The sequence below is a fragment of the Petromyzon marinus genome, chromosome 9 (genome assembly GCF_048934315.1).
Source record: "Petromyzon marinus isolate PM22_M1 ecotype Great Lakes invasive population chromosome 9, UKy_Petmar_22M1.pri1.0, whole genome shotgun sequence".
In the NCBI taxonomy this organism is placed as follows: Eukaryota; Metazoa; Chordata; class Hyperoartia; order Petromyzontiformes; family Petromyzontidae; genus Petromyzon; species Petromyzon marinus.
In genome coordinates, this window is record NC_133675.1 from 5741128 (window position 1) to 5762045 (window position 20918).

General features: G+C 42.0%; 2 protein-coding genes across 3 annotated transcripts in view; both read right to left on the minus strand.

The window, feature by feature from the left end:
• Positions 1-3104: 3104 nt before the first annotated feature.
• On the minus strand, positions 3105-9114 carry ARL3 (ARF like GTPase 3). 2 transcript variants are annotated; one of them, XM_032950753.2, is made up of 6 exons: positions 9007-9114; positions 7023-7166; positions 5122-5238; positions 4972-5022; positions 4427-4612; positions 3105-3975 (listed from the first exon to the last, which is right to left on the minus strand). In XM_032950753.2, the coding sequence occupies exons 1-6, from the start codon at positions 9007-9009 to the stop codon at positions 3928-3930; spliced, it is 549 nt and encodes a 182-aa protein (XP_032806644.1). In that variant the 5' UTR covers positions 9010-9114; the 3' UTR covers positions 3105-3927. The 2 variants fall into 2 exon arrangements, with proteins under 2 accessions (XP_032806644.1, XP_032806643.1); XM_032950752.2 differs by lacking the exon at positions 9007-9114 and adding an exon at positions 7332-7865.
• Positions 9115-11452: 2338 nt separating this feature from the next.
• Positions 11453-20918, minus strand: part of LOC116940647 (receptor expression-enhancing protein 1-like) — a 51120-nt gene continuing 41654 nt past the window's right edge. Inside the window, exon 8 of the mRNA XM_032950751.2 lies at positions 11453-20625. Coding sequence (XP_032806642.1) covers positions 20557-20625 — 69 coding nt within the window. The 3' untranslated portion in view covers positions 11453-20556. The remainder of the gene's footprint in view (positions 20626-20918) is intronic.

Below are 20918 nucleotides of genomic sequence, written 5' to 3' on the forward strand. Positions count from 1 at the left end.
GAGTCGTCCCTCTGCTTCAGCGCCTTCACGACCTGCGTCCAGAAGTACCTGTGCTTGCATCCGTATGCAGGGCAGGAGACTGGGGAACCCCGATAGGTGCACGAGGGAGCACTGCGGCACCGGAGCTGCAGTGTCAGGGTTGGTTCAGGAACATCACTGAGCACTTTCCAGAAGCACTGGGCTCCATCAAGGGCCCGCAGTCTGCCCCTGTGGCTCGGCTTCAGTATGCTGGGCAGATTGGCCTTTAAGGGTAGGGCTTGGCCACTCTTGGCCTGCCTAGGCATTTTTTTAAAATGATGTCCATGCTTTTGCTCTGATCTGTGTTCATAACCATCACCAGGCACAACTGGAGGCACACTACCAGGAGCAGCAACATAGCAAAGTGCTTGCTTTGCATGTTGTCACCTAGAACATATAAAGTGACTGCAAACCAGCTTTCAAATGTGTATTTATGGTGTCACAGTGGTGCAATAAATTACATTGAGTGCCTAGATGCATTTGCATCTTAAATAGCTGCAGAAAGAGGTAAGCAAGCAATGCGAAAAGGGTAACACATGTGATGGGAAATGATAGGGTCAGGATGGTAATGCACAGGAGACACAATTTAGTACCAGACCTAAACACAATAAGACACCAATGATTTACAAAGAACGCTTCAGAGGCGTTGGGATCACTGAAGCTCAAACCACCAACGGCTCCCAAGGGACTAGCGAACAGCTGCCTCCAGTTGTGATTAACGGATTGAAGGATTTCAAATGTGATCAAATACTGGTACACATACTATAAAGGTCTGCACATTTATTTTCTAATGCATTTTGCACCACTCAGTCAGGAATTCCTTGAACATGCATGCAAATGGAGAATTATACAAAAAATCTTTGCAATATATGCAATGAGGTGGCAGGCAGGCACTCAAACATTTGACCTTTAAAACCAATCCCGCAATAAGTTCAGTGCTATAATTAGTAAATATCAACATAATTCCAAGTAAACAGTGGTGACATTTTTTTATATATTGTCTGGTTATGGTAAACTGAAAACAACACACCAAGTCGGTGTAGTAAAAAATGAGGTCTTCAAAGCACAGCGAAGAGCAAAGCACTTTGGCAGCTTGAGGGCCTTATATTTGCTGAAATGTTGACGTATGCATTTGTAATTGCATGTAAAAGGTATTAGATCCGGTAATGTCTATTTTCCCAAAAAGTGCTCAAATGCTCTTAAGCTGCCAACAGATTAACTGTTCAAAGACTGCAGGTGCTTGGACTTCTGAATGCTTTTTCACGAATTTGTGAAATTGAGTTGAGTGGCTTCAAATAGAAAAATCGATTTTTTTTCTTAAATATATTTTATAAAGTTTAAGCAAAATCTAAACAATAGTTCTTAATTTGTTCTATTATATATTTATCTGATATTGTGATCGCTTATTGAGATTAAATAATATTTACAGCACTTTGTTCATCTACTGCTGGATGACAGCCTGCTGATGCCGTGTCATGGGAGTTGTTAGACCATACTTTTCAGTGCATGTTGAAGGGAGGATGTCCTGAAGCAGCTCAGAGATGGCTTGGCACTGATGGACATTGATGTCGGTCATGGCCGAGGATCTAACTCGTGTCAGTCATCAGCAGGCGGCGCAGAATCTCTAAACTACCTCACCCAGGTGGCCCCCACCCCCCAAGAGTGGGTGATAAATTTAAGTTGTAATCAGCTGAAGTGAAATCATCCTGAAAATAGAATAGTAGTTGATTTCCTATGAAGCCTGTAAAAAAGCATACTTATTGTGAAACCTGTTTTTATGTATGTATAAGGACAGTACGGGGTGATGTAGGGACAGTACGGCTCCCCGTGGCCATGGTTACTAATTAACATAACGGGAACAGACAGGGTCACGTTAAGGTAATTTTGGGATTTAAGTGGTTGCTAATAATGATTTATGCGACAAGCGATGACAGGGTCGTGTGAGGGGAAGCACGTGACCTAACGGTCGTAAATTGCAATAAGGGCAGAGACAGACAGGGCCAGGTGTGGGTGAGAGAGGGTTCGGGAATAGGGGCGTGGCCGAGTGGTGAGGGGGTTAAGAGCCGGCGCGAACCAGGGCTCTGGGCTGCTGTTGCGAGGGAACTGCCGTCGCCGTCGTCACATTGGAGCGGGTCGTCTTCATCATCCTGCAGTGGGCACCTTGTAGTCTTGGAAGGCTAGAGTTATGTTGTCTCAGAATAGAGCTAAGTTACCCAAGTGTATATAGTCAAACACGCTTACTCGTTAAGTTATCAGTGAGTCGGCGGACTTTATTCATAATCAATATACATATAACTGAACAAGACAGTGTCTCTGAGAGCTACATTACATTTGTACTTAAAAGTTTTTATGAGACGAGCAACCCGCACATCCTTTGGAAATGACCCTAAGTCCCTCTCAGCCAGCAATAGTTTTTAAGCCGTCTCTCCACTGTTCTCTTGCCTTCTGTACTGTATATCCCAATTTATCTTAATATATTTGTCTTTTTTGTTTCTGTATATCCCAATTTAACTCAATATCTTTCTGTCTTTTTTATGTTTCTATTAGCATGGTTGGCTACATACGGCTACGTACGGTGCGAATGAAGTTCAACATACATGCACGCCCCGTCTTCTACCTCACCTTCCCTCTATACACCTCTCCTCTCCCACTATCTCTCACTCTCCTTATTGCCACCTCTCCCTTTCCCGTCTCAATCTCTCTTGCTTCCCCGTAATCCTCCCACCACTTGTTGCTTTCCCTCGCTCTCCTCTTTCCGTTTTCCTCTCCTTTTCACACCCTTTCACTCTCTGACCTTTCCCTCTTCGTCTTTTCCTCCCTCCTCTCTCTCGCCCTTTATCTCCATCACATTTGCACAGAATACACGGCAGGGTGGAGTATGGGTGGAGGGGGTGTGACGCCAACACACAAAAACCCGTCTCAACGCTGTAGGATGCAATTGTAGTTATCACAGATATCCATGGTGACATCACTTTCGCATGAATCCAGCCAGCAAACATTTTTTCTAATATCCTATGAGATGCCAAATTAAGAGATTTCCACTACAAATGACTTGCATCGGTAAAAAAACCACTCTCAAACATCTAAAAATTGTGCACTTTTTATTAAGTTGCAGAAATGTACCCAAATGGGTACACAAATCATACTACTGTACTTTACTTCCATTGATTCAGAACACAAATAGATGACAACCAGCATAAACAGTTCATAATGAAATATGTAAAGCAGATATTTACTGTGTGGGGTGGTCATAACTTCTTATATTGTAATTCCAATAAACAAATAAAACATGTTACTAGTTTTCCTAAGATTTAGTGTTTTTCTCAATTACGCACAGTTGTAATGTCAAGATGAACAAACCACCAAAATGGATTGCACTCCACAATAACTAGAATGCTAGTGAATAGATAAATACATTTTTAGAATTAATTTTCATATTGCAAGTAGAACCGAAGTTGCCATTTTAAATAGTTGACTTTTAATTGCCAGCAGAATAGCCCCTATCCCCACCAACCACAAAACGCTGAACATAAAACGGAGGATAGCAGACAGAACTGCATACAATGTCCTGGTGTACAAAGCCTTATCTAAAAACATGGCCATAATTGTCAAAATAACTTTATTGTACAGAAATGCAGAAAAAAATATGTAAATTATACATGTCAAATTCTCTACCCTTTCTACTCTTTTCATCACATATGGGAATGATAAATTGTGTTGCATCATTTATAGCAAATAGTTTGTATATACTGGATTTGTAAAGATTACCTTTCCATGAGCAATAGAAATTACATCTCTCAGTCTCATAATTCTACAATTTACAACAAAACTAAAACAAACTTTTTTCAAACTGGATGAGTGAGGTTACCTTGTACATGTGGGCAACAGTGCTTTGCATATGGTTGAGGGTCACTTCTTTTTCGCATTAACATTTTTACATACCCAGTTCATCCCATCCTAAAGAAGAAAAGGTCACAAGGCCATGTAAGTTATTTTCAGTGCTTAATTGGATGCAACAATATATACTTGAGAGATTATGAGAACATTCAGTTCTTACACAAAGGATTATTGTAACAAATGATTGCAAATTAAGTAATCATTTAGGTGGATGACACACCAGCACATTAAACGTAATTCCACTTAGGCAATGAACCAGGGTATATTAAATCCATCTTGACATCAGAATTTCAAAATAAAATGCATCTATCGCCCAAGTCTGAATTGAAAGAGACTTGTTCCAACGGGCTGTTACCTGGTCATAAATTATTTGACTTAAAATATTGTCATTTAAAAGTAAAAATATAAAAACATTTCAAACAAGCAAATTCAACACCTATTGTTAACAGAAATGTATTATAGTCATCCATGTATGGCACCAGTGTAGCTGAGAAAAAAACAACACTTGTACCTGCACACCCTCCCCCGTCAAGGCTGAGCAGGCCTGGATCTGCCAGACGCGGTCGCGGATGGTGTGCAAATTGAGCCCCTCAGCGATCTCAGAAGCTGGTGCGGCTGTCAGCAAATCTTGCTTGTTGGCAAAGACGAGCACAGGCACGCCACTCAGCTTCTCTTCTTCCAGGAGTTCGGCCAATTCCTGCCCAACACACCAAACCGGGGGGCGCATGCACACGCGGACGTCCCATGTGATCCGTGGACACATTGACCCGCTTCCCAGAACCTTGGTCACAGTGTTCTGGAAGCGCACACGCGTACGCCTCATGTGCGATGTGCTCGCATGGACTTTCTTTGTGGAACCGTGGTTACACTCCATTGTTGTGAAACAGAGGAACACCCAACCCTTATAACATTATACCCATATTACTACTCGGAGTAAAATTACAGGACTTACAAAAGGTTATTGAGCCAGGCAATGACTGAGATATTACTTGACACACCATTTTTGTGTTTAGATGGTTCATAGAGTCTTACAAATATAATTTCGGATATATTTACCTGCCCTGTTTCCTCAAATCTTTTCCTATCTGCGCTGTCAATCACATAAATCTGTAAATGGAAAAAAAGAACGTTCACCAAATTACTTAAATGCCCATATACAAACATTTCAATAATGATAATATATTTGTGCTCTATGTTGGAACTAACCAGCACATCAGTGTTCTCAAAGTAGTTTCGCCAATAAGGTCTAATTTTCCTCTGTCCGCCGATGTCCCACACATTTAACTTGAATCCTTGCGACTGCACGCTCTTGATGTTAAAGCCCTGTGCAGAGAAAAAAAACAGTTTCACAATGCTCTCCGAAGTGCTCCACAAAATGTATAAAACGTGATATTAATCAAGTCAAGATTAATATTGTGAAGTTTTGGCAAACGGTAATATAAGTGTAAATGTTCCATTTCAAATATCCATGTTTCTGATCCATATGTAGTGAGTCCAACTGAGTCGCAGACGTTATTCTTTAGAGGCAACACATTTATTATATCAACACATAATACACAAAGGGGTAACTGCCCCTTTACCAGATACAGCCTAGGGTGGTGACCACCCAGCTAACTACACTAAACGTAGGAGTTACAGCTACGAAGGGTCGGACCCTCACTCGGGTCCCGGCCACGTGTTGATGCCTTGCAGGACGTAGAGCTTGCAGCTTGTAGGACGTGGAACTTCCAGCTTGTAGAACGAAGCGACCCCGGTCCCTCTCAGGGACCCACCTTATATCCTCCCAGGTCGGGGCTGGCTCCGCCCAGGCCCCGCCCGCCTTCTCGAGCGTTCGAGCACCCTCTTGAGAGCTTTCCCCGGACACGTGATCACCCCCTAGCACCCCCCAACCTGGGGCCTTCTCTGTGGACACTCCGGATGATGACGTGTCTACGGAGTCAACTAGAGTGCCATGGCCCGGGGCAACCCTGTCCCTGGGCTGACACTCTCCTGCTCCCCCTTGTGGGAGCCCGCACTAAACGCTATGCACGGTGCCCGCGCTATCCCAGCGCTCACCAAGCCCTGCTAGGGCTGGTACTACACCCATCTACGGGGTGTATGCGATGCCAATGCATCACACGCCGTGCGAAAGTAAAGCCGGCATCACACAGCAACCCACCCAAAACTGTCTGCGACGTAGGAACATCGCACGCCACGACCCTCCCGGGCCAGCACCATACAGTGACATCCTGGATGTCACTACACATATACTATAGCAGGAAATACACATTGATCAACAACATGCAACTTTTTATTAACATATTTTTTCTAAAAACACTGTGCTCTGCTCTCGTGGCCCTCATTATTCTATCATTACGATCCCAGTCTAAGTAACTGCCATAGATATGCATAAATATCGATGACAATGTAGAGGCCAACCAACCATGAAATAACAAATAACATTCGAGTATACTGGATTCAGAACACTTTTGCTATCGTGAACATACTATCAATCACATTCTGGAAAAGACTTAAGGCATAACAAGTACCATTATGCTTAGCCTTTCAGGACAAAAGAGTATGTATATGGATTGGTGTACACTCATGCAAACTCATAAACCAAGTCATTAAATTATAAATAGGATTTGTTAAAAACCAATTGCAAAACGGAACAGCTACACTGATGTTGCTTGAAGTAACGCAACCCAAATCAAAAGTCAGGGAAGGAGGCATGATCTCACCATGGCTATTGTGATACTGTATTTTTCCCCCAAAATATATATAGAACAAATAAATGCATATAGGTACATGGTATGATTATTAACAATCTCTGATTAACTGGCATCTTCATTGTAACAACCAGTGGAAGTGTGCCGGAAATGAGCGATAAATTAACTGAATTTAATGATCGTAGGCAATCCCCAGATTAACCCTACACAACGGGAAAAAAATCAGGCCACGTACCAGTTATTACTTTATTTGTGAAGTTTAAGTCAAGATTTAACACCACAAATACTTACAAATTATTGTCTTGTTAAATAAATGTGACCATCTGGAACACGTTTGTGTAACTATCTTTTCAAGTAATACAGATGCAAGTTGAAGATAATATTTGTATAAAATCATACCTGAGTTGGGGTAATGTGCGTTATATCTTCTGATGCAAGCGTCTTGAGTAGAGTGGTTTTTCCTGCATTGTCAAGTCCTAAGAGGAGTATGCGAACCTCCTGATCAGGAGCACTTTTCAGTTTACGTAGGATGGATAGCAAACCCTACACAACGGGAAAAAAACAATTACCATAATCTATTGAGCAAAAAATAAATAAGAGCAGAAAAAGTATCCAGAAGAAACACACACAATGGTCACTTTCACGAAACACAATCGTACACCCAAACATGTCACATTGTAGATAAAATGAATTAGAATGAAGTCTTACGAGTAGTCCCTCTTCCATTTATCACGCATCACTTAACCACCAACCCCTTCAAAACTCTCAAGTCACACTGCTCGCTGAACGGAAGGGCAAAGATGCAAGCAAACGAACACAACGTCGCCACCGGGTCTATTAATATCAAGGGAATGAGATTGACTCCTCTAAGCTAACTACATCTGTGGCTGCTGTTCTCTGCTTAATCCTTCACAACAGGATCAAGCGCGTTTCTTTATGATTGCCGTGTTTACGTAAGCGGCAGGTCGTTGCCATACCATTGCATGAAGATAGTTTGTTTTGATTATAATATAATTAACACACGAGCGCAGCTAATGAATGGTCTGGAATCTAAATAAAGTATATTTTAAGCCAAATAGCGGTTCCACAGAACACATACATATACGTAATCGCGTAAGGTTTCCTAATTTCCAGGCAGCTGCGTTTTTAATACATAAATCCGCTTAAACTAGTAATGTATACGAGCCCAATTATAGATTGCTACTTTTACGTCTCCTGATGAGAGTAAAGCATGTCATCAGCCGTTACCAATGGCACTCACTGCTGGATGAAGGCCTTTACGTTTTTATGAAGTGACAACCAAACCTAAATGGGTTGGTGAAATTCGTATCTTATACACTGCGTAAAGACACACTAGTGACTGGGAAAATGTAATTGCGAATAAATCAGTCTGCATTTATGTCTATAGTTTATTAAAGAGCGTTATTCGCTTTAAACGTTGGCAGCTTTATTCACTCCAGTGCTGGATACTCATCACCAATCTACATTACCGTTTCTTAAAAGTCAACGTGTAACTTTAGATATCATGTATGAATTTCGACACAAGATGCTGCCAAAAAATAGACCAAACTTATTTTGGAAGAGACATTTAAATACACGCACGTATCACGATCAGACGTATCACTATCGGACAAAAATACCACCTTTATTCCATGTAATTAGCATACTCAAATGACAAAGTTGATGCATTTAGCAACTGCCAGGATGTACGGGTACCGTATTTGGTCAACAATCACACCACCTTATCCGTTCAACGAGCATTTATATAGCAAAGGTGAGTTTGAAAATATCAAAGGTACAACTGCAATATATAACGCGCAGATTTAAAAAAAAAAAAATTCCAGTCATTCTCAATCCACCAGCGGATGAAGGCCTCCACACCACGTCGGTCATGGCGCTTACTTGTCCATACTTCACGCACGCCGGTCAGTAACGGGTTGGTGAACAGAGGTCTGAATAAGCAGGACCGTCTCAGATACTACGGGCAACTGATGTTAGCCGCGAACGGGCACCGAACTCAGATGGTCGGGCTTATTGCGCATCATCGCCGATGATTGCGCGATAATATAAAAAAAAACAGTCCATCGATACAAACTCACGAAACGCGTCCCGCGGGCCTAGTCAAAAATGGCCAAGCCTACGGCCTTGCCTGACTACCTTGCCCCGGCTACCGAGCCCCCACCCCGGGCCGGACGAAACAGCAGGCACGTCTAGGCCCATCCGTCATTCAATACCAGCGAATGCCCTGCGCGCGGCCAGCTATGTGCACCTTGGCGAAGGCATAAAGTGGAGTGTTTGGCGCAGTTATATTCGTCTAAACGAAGGCCTACTAAGCGTCGTTATTTTGTACGCCGATCAACGGCCGCTTGCGCACGCAACTCACCATCTTGGTCGCTAGAGCCGGTTACTAAGGAGGCGCGTTGCGCGGTGACGTCATTCGCTGTTGACGTGACGTCACCTCCCGCTGCTGCCATGGCAACGGGCGGTGACGAATTTCCACTCGTAATGTAAAATTCTCCACTTCGCATCGCACAATTAGAATCTTTGCAGAGTGAGAAAGAATCCGATGATCACAGACGTTCGGTCGGGGTGGGTCAGAAAGTTACGACGAACAATACAAAAAAAGTCGATAGGAGTGCATAGACTCAAAGGGCCATGCAGGGCTCCACGTATTATATTGGAATGTCGGCAACACCACAAAGCCAATCGGATTAATTTGTTTTCCAGCATAAAGTCTCAGTATATTATTATTTGGGCAGAGTATTATATTCATCACCGTTGTTATTTTGGTGAACCAGGTCACTTACGACTGAGACTATCTTGCTCTCTTGAGTTATCCCCTGGACATGTGAAAAAGAGCTTTATAGCTCATCGGATTCCTCCAGAGTAAATATTCTTATTCTGAAGTTGAAGGCATGTTTTTAAACCCTATTATTTGCTAATCTACTTCTTCTAAAATATCCATTTGAATTTACATCCTGAACCATGATTAGTCCCTTTAAGTTTCACGACCGTAGTTTGTGGCAATTATTAAATAATTTTCAAGATTTTTCTTCCAGCATTGGATTATGAGGACCACCAAAACTCACAATGGCACGACTGTATTGAGATTATATTTTATAATTTCTAATATCTACTCTGACCAATGCGCGTATGGTAAAAAGGTGACAATGTTGGGGAACCCTTCAACCAGCAGTTGATTTGAAAAACATTCTGGAAAATCATTTAATATGGTTGTCAAAAATATATATATTTTAAATGTATACAAAAGGTAACAATTCGGCGTAAATTAAACTCTTAAAAAGCCTACATACATAATATCCACAAAACCAACAGCACAAGCCAGGACCTCGTGATTAGACTCGTGAAATCAGCAATGGCCCATTGTTTGATTTATTGTGATGCTTCTGGAAAACGTTGGAAAATAATTGCTATATGGCTGATGGACCTACATTTATTTATTTTTGTGCCAAGACCCTTGCCTATTTCTTTTTCATTTTAATCAGTTTTACCATTAAACACATGGCATTAGCCACAACTTGTGTACCGAACTTGATTTGGTCTTTCCACCACCAAACCTCTATCTCAAAACCAATCCTCAGCACCATTTGTACACTTTGCAGTATAAACCTGAATACAATAAACACCTCTAACATTTATATGGTCTATCTAAATGATCTCAAACCTGCCGTAAATCACGTGACTTGTGTGGCCACCCCACACCACTAAGAATTCCTTCCTACTCCCCGCCCTCAAGAGAAAACAGATGCGGCTCCGTGCAGCTGATTTCCCCTTGCTCCTTCCTTGTCTCTCATCACCGGCATGCCCTCCCCTCTCCTCCTTCCGGCCCGGCCCTCCTTTATTCTTGCTACTCATCTTGAACCTTGAGCTCTTTTGTCTATTTTTGGGTACGTCTGTCCTGGCATCCCTTCCCTTTCCCAGTTGTATGTTATGTTGAACTTTTTTGCACCGTATGTACCAGCCAACCGTGCTGATCGGAGGTGCGATATTTCACTTGCCGTCTGCCCTTTTGAGTAACTGACACTATTCACCTTCTCGTGCTGCGATGAGTAAAACTATTCATATATATTAAAAAACTTGTAATCAGTATATATTATGTGCAACGCAATGAAGATGAAACATGAGTGTTAACAAATAAAATGAAACAAAAGCTTAAAAGTATGCAAATACACATGGAGAGGTTCGAATTTTGAATTACCGTAGACCGTGGGACAGGAACACATGGACCAGGAAGCAAATACCAATTAGAAATAAAAAATAACTGTTAAGAAAAGTAATGCCAGCCAAAGAGAACATGCCCGAGACTATGTCCACCACAAAGCTGGAGTGATGAGATTCGCACGTGTGCAGGGAATAGATGGAATCTGCCTTTGTGGAACCGGACTTCATTCAGGTGTTCATAGATCATGGAATAACACCCTTAACAAATGGGCAATTTGTCACCCATGTGGAGAGTTTCTTCCTCTAACAAAAAAATAAAATTAAGTACTGTACTCAACTGTTGCACTCACATTGCTAAATAAAAATACAAAAAAAATAAGCTCATGAGAAAGTAGAAAATATAAACCTGTAATGCCAACAGCTATATTATAGTGAGGTAGAAAGAGGACATGTCAATGTGGGTGGAAATTACTACTTTTGCCAATGATAAGCTTCAAAATAAATTGGTGTTCCATGTAACTGATCAGAACAAAGTAAAAACAGACAATGAATATACCGCGTATACTTAATAGAATGTGATATTTACGATAGTGAACTTAGTTTTTTATAACACAAGACAGCATCACAGGAAACATACAAGAAGCATATATAATGCCATAGTGTTTAATGAGTGGTTAACATAGCCAATGAATATAACTTTATTCACAATTGAAATTACACTTTGAGGAGTGTTATTGAATCCTACATCGGATTACTGCTCAATGCAGTATACAGTAATTTCAAAAGTCAAACGTGACAATCATGCAGACGAAGTGACATTCTCCATTCAAATGCTCGAATGCATTCAGCATTAATATACAGCTTACAGCAGAATAATGCAGCACAATGAAGGCAATAAATGTCATGTTAACAAGTCCACAGCAAATAAACATTCCAAACTTAAATAAAATAAAATGAGCACAACAAGAAATATATTTCAGTCCACTACATGAGCTGGGCAAACATTTGTATAATTTTCAATCTTAGAGTTAAGTCAGTAACCAATTTGTTTCCACTGTACTTGGGTACATTGTAAAGCCACAACCTATGGCCTTGGCATCGCGTTCATAAGCATTTGGTATAAATGTGTGAAGTTAAAAGCTGGAATTCTTTGAAATTCCAGATACGCTTCGATGTGCAATTCAAAGTGTCTTTAGTGTAGCATTCTTGAATGACTAACCAAGCCTGATTCATAAATCACATTCTTTCGAGAACTGTACTCAGGAATACAGAAATATAATTTCTTCACCTTTCCAAAGTCCATAATTGAGGAAAAATGGTGTTAAATTAAGGTTGGGGTGTCTGTAAACATATTAAGAGATGAAGACAATCAAAAAATGAAAATGATCAATATACAAATTGGAGTGAACAGCATGATGTTAAATAATGTAAAGTAACAAAAAAAATTGAAGTTCAATGGCAATATTTATGCCTATATACAGAACATGTTTTGTAATGGTGATTGTTAAAACTAAAATGTAATAAAGTATATCAAAGGCAAGCATCAAAATACTAAACTAATATCAGTGAAAAACCAAATATTTTGATATGTTTAAAATGGTCAAAAACGCAGCATTCAGATCCATTTGCACATAGAGGACAAAGACCTCAAAGGACCCAGAAAAGAAACCCAGAGATATGATGCTGTTTAACATTTAATTTAGCTGTGTGGTTTAAGACACTTGACACTATGAGTAAGCTTAAAGCAATGTAGTTCTGAACCAAGGTCACTTCTCTGATGACACTACACTGCCATGGGTGCATACTACACGAAATTATTATCTGATGAGAATTCGGTAAGTGCAGAAAAAAAGAGTTCACACAAACACATTACTGAAGGTGTATGATAAGTATTCTCACATCAGTATTCATACATAGGTGTGCATTTATTTGTAAAACATGCTACAAAACATAACATTATGAAAAATGAAAAAATAAAATGACCAAGCAGCTCCAGCAATACAAATATACAGTGTTGTGCCAATGCATTGTTTAGACACTACAATACATCCCAAAACCCCTTCATCCACTTATAGTTGCAAAAAGTCAGGTTATATATTGTTAACGCCTATACTTTATTGCACCAAAGCAAATATACTTACCCTTATGTAGGCCACTTTAACCGTTTCAAATATACGCAGAGCATTTACACAGCACTCGGCAAAATAAAATACAAGGATCCAATTACTTGGCATCACAAGGAGTTGCAGTAGTTCGAATGACTAGTGCGACCGCAGCATATGCATTAAAAAGGCACGTTTGTATGATGAAAAGCCTCAGAACCCATGATGCCTTTATTAAATTATCTAAACTAAAAGCCAATAAGGCTTAGCACGAGGACAGCTCCCCCAACTTAAAGAAACCCAAGGCAAGTTATTACCACAAATACAATATAAAGTAGACAGTTTGCGTGACTGATCTGCATTTAAAGCTATGGCTAGCGCAAGTAACACAATATGCATATTTAATCAAAAAGGCACTTTCTTGAAAGTCGCCTTGTTTGCGAGATGCAGAGCACTGCAGATTACATTGATAAAGCAACATTTGCAACCATCACCATGGCCAGTTTATTATCAACGGTCAAGCAATCAATACCCAGGTCATCCGTGCACAAGAGACATCTTGTCACAATGGGTTGACACCTGATGAAATAAAGTCAATCCATCAATCTGTAAATGGCTTCAATGTAAATAATTGCATATTTGGGTATTAGATTCATGCTAGTATTATTTGTAGTCCCTGCAAGTCACTTGTCAGTGGAGAGAAAAATGTTTCAGACGCCTGTTGCCATCTTCTCAACGGCATGGCCAAAGCTTTAGGATCAACATTAAATTAAAATTTCTTAAACGTTCTGTCATGCAATTAGTGTAAAAAGTTGTGTATTTTTGTTCCTCAGTAGTGTTATTTCCTAATTGCTTATGCCTCAAAAGTACAGAAAATGGCTATTATTCCCCACAAACTTTGCTTTTGTGACCAGGACAGTGATATTTTGAAATGTATCTATTTTCCAGAACATTCCCGATAGATTCAGTGCTGAGTAAACTTGGAGTAACTTCTAGAACATTCTAGAACTTTCCAGTAATATAAATAGTATAACGACAGGTGCTTTAAGCCCACCAGTTCAGTTTAGTTCCAGCTGCCTAAGTGGATACAAATCTGCATTTTTATGAGATGGCATCAAGAGGCTACAAGCGTCCGGCAGACGCATTTTGATGTCTGCGGTCAATTTATAAAGACAAGAGCGAAAAAGTACTCTGTGGAAGCATTTGCTAAGATGTGTGAGGCCTACAAGGCATATTTCGGCATGCCTGTCAGGGATCAAGACAAACCCTGGGCACCTTATTTCACCTGCAAGCAATGCAAAAAAACCTCTGGAAGGTAAGATGGACAATTGTTGCTCAGAATCTTGTTATTAAATTTGTAAAAAAAATTGTAAAAGTTTTTAATTTTAAAATGTTTTACAATTTTATTGACAATATATCATATATGAAAAATGTTGCGAGAATCTCTAGTCATGGGTGAAATAAATGTATTTTTATAGGATGGTACAGAGGGGAAAAAAGAGCCATGAAGTTCGCTATCCCAAGAATTTGGCAGGAACCCACTGACCACTCAAGCAACTGCTATTTCTGCATGGTGGACCCTTCCAAACGTCGGACTGGCAAGAATGCACCTGCTATCACGTATCCGGACCTTCCTTCATCCATCGCCACGGTGCCACACTGCCATGAGCTCCCCGTACCCACTCCTCCAGAGAGAGAGCAGCCGTCTTTAGAAGAGAGCAGCAAGTCAGAGAGCGAGGAAGACGTAGATCCAGATGACAATTTCAGAGGTGGAACTGAGAAGAGAATCCCATACTACCCCAACCAAAAAGACCTCAACGACTTGATCAGAGGTCTTGGTCTGACCAAGTCCAATGCCGAGCTTTTGATGTCGAGGCTCAAGCAGGGGAACTTGTTGGATAAAAGTGTGCCAGTTGCAGATCAGAGGAAGCGTCACCAACCTTTTTGCAGCTTCTTCACCCGTCCTAGATGGGCTCTGCTTCTGCCACAATGTGACCAGTCTGTTCGAGGCAATCGGAATCCCCTGTAACCAGAATGAGTAGCGCCTCTTCATTGACAGCTCATCCAGGAGCCCCAAAGCCATGCTGCTCCATAATAGTAACAAGTACCCGTCTCTTTCCCTGGTTCACTCGGTGCACCTCAAAGAGGATTACAACAGCATCAAGACCTTATTGGATGCCTTGAAATGATGAGTACGGCTGAGAGGTCATCGGAGACTTCAAAATGGTGGCATTCCTGATGGGTCTCCAAGGCGGTTTTACCAAGTTTCCCTGCTATCTTTGCCTTTGGGACAGCAGGGACACCAAGGCGCACTACCACAGGCGGGCCTGGCCACAGTGGACCGAGTTCTCTGTGGGGAGGAACAACGTCAAGTGGGAGCCACTGGTGGACCCCCAGAAGGTGCTGATGTCACCACTGCACATCAAATTAGACCTTATGAAACAATTTGTCAGAGCTGTAGATAATGAGTCGGCAGCCTTCAAGTAACTTCAAGACTTCTTCCCAAAACTGTCTGTGGCAAAGGTCAAAGCCGGTGTCTTCGTCAGACCACAGATAAATAAGATCCTGGAGTGCAATGAATTCCCCAAGAAGCTCACTAGTAAGGAGAAAGTGGCTTGGAACAGCTTTGTTGCAGTGGTTCGTGGCTTCCTGGGCAATCACAAGGTCGAAAACTATGTGGAGCTGGTTGAGACTGAAGAACTACGGCACAATGGGCTGTAGGATGTCCCTCAAAGTCCATATCCTTGATGCTCATCTTGATCAATTCAAGAACATGGGAGCGTACTCGGAAGAGCAAGGCAAGTGCTTCCACCAGGATATACTGGACTTTGAACGCCGCTACCAAGGACAGTATAACGAGAACATGATGGGAGACTACATTCGGGGGCTGATTCGTGAAAGTGATTCACAGTATAATCGTAAATCTAAAAAAAAAAAATTCTAAATATTTTGTAATTTTTGTATTACTTTAGTATAAATACATGCTAATTTTGATTCGTGTTGTTTTTTCTGACTTCATGTGAACGAAAAGACACAATTTCGCCCGTTTTCTCATTGGAAATAGGTAAATTTCAAAATACCACTGTTCTGGTCACAAAAGCAAAGTTTGTGGAAAATAATAGCCATTTTCTATACTTTTTAGGCATAAGCAATTTTTCCCGAATCCGTCGTAGTCGAGTATGATTTCCCTCCAGGTGTCACTTGTCTGTGTTGTGAGGTGGACTTGGCTGGCCATGGGTCCGGAGATGGCTGAATAGGCCAATCCGTGACCTGCAGATCTTGGCATAGTGGGGGCACGGATGGTCCATCCTGGAGCTCCCACTTGTTGTCTGTCTCTGGCGTATGTACTTTACGGCGTGCTCATTTCCTGGATATCAACTCTCTTTGCTCGGCCTCAAAATGCTGAGTTACATTGTTTATTTTGGCTCTCCATGATGGTCTATCAAGAGCATAGATTTCCCAGGAGTTTGGATCTATGTGGCTTCGCTTGAGGTGCATTTTAAGGTTGTCACGGAAACACTTCCTTTGACCTCCCGGAGCACGTGATCCATCGCTGAGCTGGGAATAGAAGATTTGCTTAGGAAGCCTCGAGTCATTCATCCTCACAAGGTGACCTGCCCATCTGAGTTGATACTTCATCATGGTGGCCTCTATGCTGGATGAGTTGGATCGCTCCAGGACACTGATATTAGTTTGTCTTTCTTCCCAGGTGATGTTCAGGATTTTCCTGAGACAGCGTTGATGAAACATTGAGAGATTGTATGTGTTTACAATAAGTGGTCCAGGTTTCTGCACCATATAAGAGGGTTGGAATGATCACAGCATTATACACAGCCACGTTGGTCTTGGTGGTAATGTCGTGGTCTTCAAATACTCTTGTGCTTAAGTTTGCCAAAGGCAGCACTAGCTCAGGCAATCCGATGTTGGATTTCATAATCAATTAAAACATTGCTAGAGAGATTGCTGCCTAAGTATGGGAAACTGGGAACGTTTTCTATTGAATTGTTGGATATGATTTTAGGGGGTGGTAAGTGTCCTCCCAGAGCTTGTTGAAAAGGATCTTTGTTTTGCTGGTATTCAATGTTAGACCCATCCTGCCATAAGCATCTGTAAATATGTTGACGATGACCTGACGGTCAGCTTCTGAGCAGGCACTGACTTGGGCATCATCGGCATATTGGAATTCAATTACGAATGTGATTGATGTTTTCGAACTTGGCTCTGAAACGGTTCATGTTGAATATGTTCCCGTCTGTCCTATGTGATTTTTATGCCTCTGGGAAGTCTGTTCTCTGTCAGATGAAGCATTCCCACCAGGAAGATGGAGAAAAGAGTTGGTGCAATAACGCAGCCTTGCTTCACACCTGTCCTTACTTCAATTGGCTCTGAGGTTTCACCATCAGAGAGGATGACAGCCTTCATACCGTCATGCAACAGACGGAGGACGTTAACAAATTTTGTTGGGCAGCCATATCTCAGAAGGATTCTCCATAGTGCTTCACGATTAAAAGAATCGAAAGCTTTAGTCAAATCAAAGAAGGCCATGTACAATGGCAGTCTCTGCTCCTGGCACTTCTCTTGAGTTGACAGGCTGAGAAGATCATGTCTGAGGTTCTCCTGCCAGGTCAAAAGCCACTCTGTGATTCAGGAAAGAGTTTTTCAGCAAGTGGTAGAAGTCTGTTTAGTAGGATTGTTGCCAGTATTTTTTCCAGCGGTGGCAAGAAGAGAGATTCCTCTGTAGTTGTCAGTCTGACTTGTCACCTTTTTTCTGAAGACGGTGACAATTATAGCATCTTTCAGTTCGTTGAGAAGGTCTTCATCATTCCAGATCCTGGCCATGATGGAGTGCAGGTGTTCTAGTAGGCGTTGTCCTCCACGTTTGTAAATCTCAGCAGGAATCTGGTCGAGCCCACTAGCTTCGTTCTCTTTCATCTGCTTGACAGCTTTAGCCACTTCAAGCATCGTTGGTTCTCCAGCTAAATCCTCAGTGGTAGAGTGTTGCGGAGTCTCACTGAATATAGAAGCGTCTACAACAGCGTTGCAGTTGAAAAGAGTGCTGAAGTGTTCCTGCCAGTGAAGGATGATTGCATTTTTGTCTTTGAAGATTTCTGTCCCATCCTTAGACTGAAGTGGTGCAAGGCCCGTTTTTTATGGTCTATATAAGTCTTTGGTTGCTTTAAAAAATTCATGTGGGATATTGGAATCTGCAAGATGTTGTATTTCTTCTGCTTAGTTTCTGAACCAGTTGTTCTTCAGTTCCCGTTTTTTAGTTTGTACTTCAAATTTGGCCTCCTTGTCAATGAGGCCTGTGATTTCCTGGTCGTTGTCATCAAACCAGTCAGTTTTTCCTTCTTATGTAGCCAATTGTGTTTTCACAGCTGGTTATAACTGCCGTCTTCAGTTGTGTCCAGTACTCATGAACATTTCCTGAAGCCTGGTTGATGCCGAGTCTTTCAGTTAGTTATTCTTTCAGTCGGGCCTGTACTGCTGGGTATTTTAGTCTGGTTACATTGAGTCTTTTCCTCTGTAGTTTTGGTCGGTTGATGTGTTTGTGGTTTAGTTTGAGTCAACACTGATCGAATTAGTCTGTGGGCAGTCCAGCAATCGTCTGCATTGATCATGGCATGAGTGATGCGGACGTCTGTGCTGTCAAGCTTCCTGACAATCACGTAGTCCAGTAAATGCAATTGGTGTGATCGAGGGTCGCACCAGGAGGTCTTAAGGCTTATTCTTCTGCCCGAATAGGGTGTTGGTGATTGTCAGGTCGTGCTCAGAACAGGTTTTAAGAAGAACGTGACCATTGGAGTTGGACTTTCCAACTCCCTCTTTACCAATGACACCGTTACACATTTGATAGTCTCTCCCAACTCTAGCATTGAAGTCGCCGAGGAGAATCAGCTCGTCAGTTTTTGGCATACTCTGAAGGATTTGGTTGAGTTGGCTGTATTAGGTCTCCTTGGTGTCTTCTTCAGTCCAGTGTTGGTGCATAGGTGCTGATGATGGTTGCATGTTGGTCTTTTGCGAGTTTCAGGCGTAGGGTCATAGAACGCTCATTGATACCAATTGGGAGCTCACTGAAGCTCTCGATGAGGATGTTGTCTATTGCAAACCCTACACCATGCAGGCGTCGTTCATGCGCTGGTTTACCCTTCCAAAAGGTGTAGCCTCCACTTAGCCTCAGTCTGTTTGCCTTCATCTGCCAGACGGGTTTCGCTGAGGGCGGCAATATGGATATTAAATCGTCTCAGCTCGTGTGCCACAAGAGCTGTTCGGCGCTCTGGACGTTGCGAGTTTGGGTTGTCTGAGGGTCCTGACATTCCAGGATCCAATGTTTAGGTTATATTTCTTTTTGTTTCGACCGCAATTATTGAAGCTCTCTCTGGTCGCGGTAAGTCAGACAGGCTGTTGCAGGCTCTGTTTAGGGCACCTTTTCTAGCCCCCTCCCCATTTGGGGCGAGCAGAGTGGATCCTCGTGGGCTGCTCAGTCACAGCTACAGCTGCCACGATGCACCTCCCAAAAACCAACTCCTCGTCCTAGTCATGGGAGGAGGTAACAGGTAAAGTACAGGATTGCCAGACAGGGCAAAATATGGTGGGTGGTTCGACCATCTGGGCCGCTTCGGTAACCAAGAAGGCCTGTCTGGCTAACGGGGCTCTGGTTAGCCATTCAGGCTAAGGGAGTAAACCCTGATAAAATTCCGGGTGGATACCAAGTGGCTAACGGCCCACCTCGGTGGGCGGTTGAGCTACGGTCCAGATGGCCAACGGCATATGGCGGAGGAGCCACTGGATGTCTGATGCTTCTGGACAAGCCTTCCAATCGTCTTAGTTTTCTGCCTTGCCATTGGACCCAGGCTTGGTTCCTGGTTAAGCCCCGTGCGGTAGCTGGTGTGCAACAGACACTGCACGCAAATGAATTCGCGCACTGGCACCCTCCAGAGAAACAGTGCTATCGCACCACCACACTACACACCCAAAGCCCTTGGACGATTGGCACATGGCGAGCGGGGTAGGCCTATGCAGCTAGAAGCTTCTAGTCACAACTCAGCACCAAGGCGGCAGCTATTAGAAGGTCGTCATGCACTCGGATTATAAGCAATTACGAAATAACACTTACTACCCAGGAACAAAAATGTTACATAGTGTTATTTATCTGCATTGTTTTAAGGCAGTTTAATATCATGAATACATGCAATTTGACGAGAGCATATGTACATCAGAAAACTATGTATGTTAAAGCCACTTAAGGAGGTGAAAACAAAAAATAATTAGTGTGTGAAAGGTAGACTAAGCTGTTGCATTGGTTGCGTTGGAAACAACATTTGCTTTTGAAATGGGTTACAGTTGATAATTGCTTATTTAAAACATCAACTGTACTGATAATTAAGTAACCATTTAAATATATTTATGGACAGATTTTTATTTTTGTTGCAGAAAAAAATGTGTTCATGTCCAACTAAATATGTAAAAATGGCATAGTTCTTCAGATGAGCATGTTATTACAGAAGAAAATACTGGAGTTTTGGGCAGCAGGTATTGGTGCATGGTGCATGAAGACTCCATTGTAGAAATGTTTTAATATTTCAATATAAATCTTCTTGGTGGAACCATCTCAAGCTCCGAAGTAAGACACAAACACGCCCCCCCCCCTACATAGTGCCGTAATAATTACTTGGAAGACTCTTCTTTATTCTTAGCTTGGGGCTTTTCCTGACAGCCTGCAACAAAAGGAGATATTTTAATTTAAAGCTTTCGTGACTGCAGGGATTCATATTCTTGGTTCTTTCGATAAAGTCACGTAGAAGGGAAACAATAAAATAATACAAATATAAAACAATAAAATTCTCAGGACGTTTCGACTGCAACACAAGCAATCATCATCAGGTGTGAAAACCACAGCAAGAAAATTTGAAAAAAGTGGCGTGAGCACCACGGAGAGCGATTTGGCAGTTATTCAGATGGACGAGTCCATCTATGTTCGGAAAAGAGGAGGGGGGAGACGAAAATAATG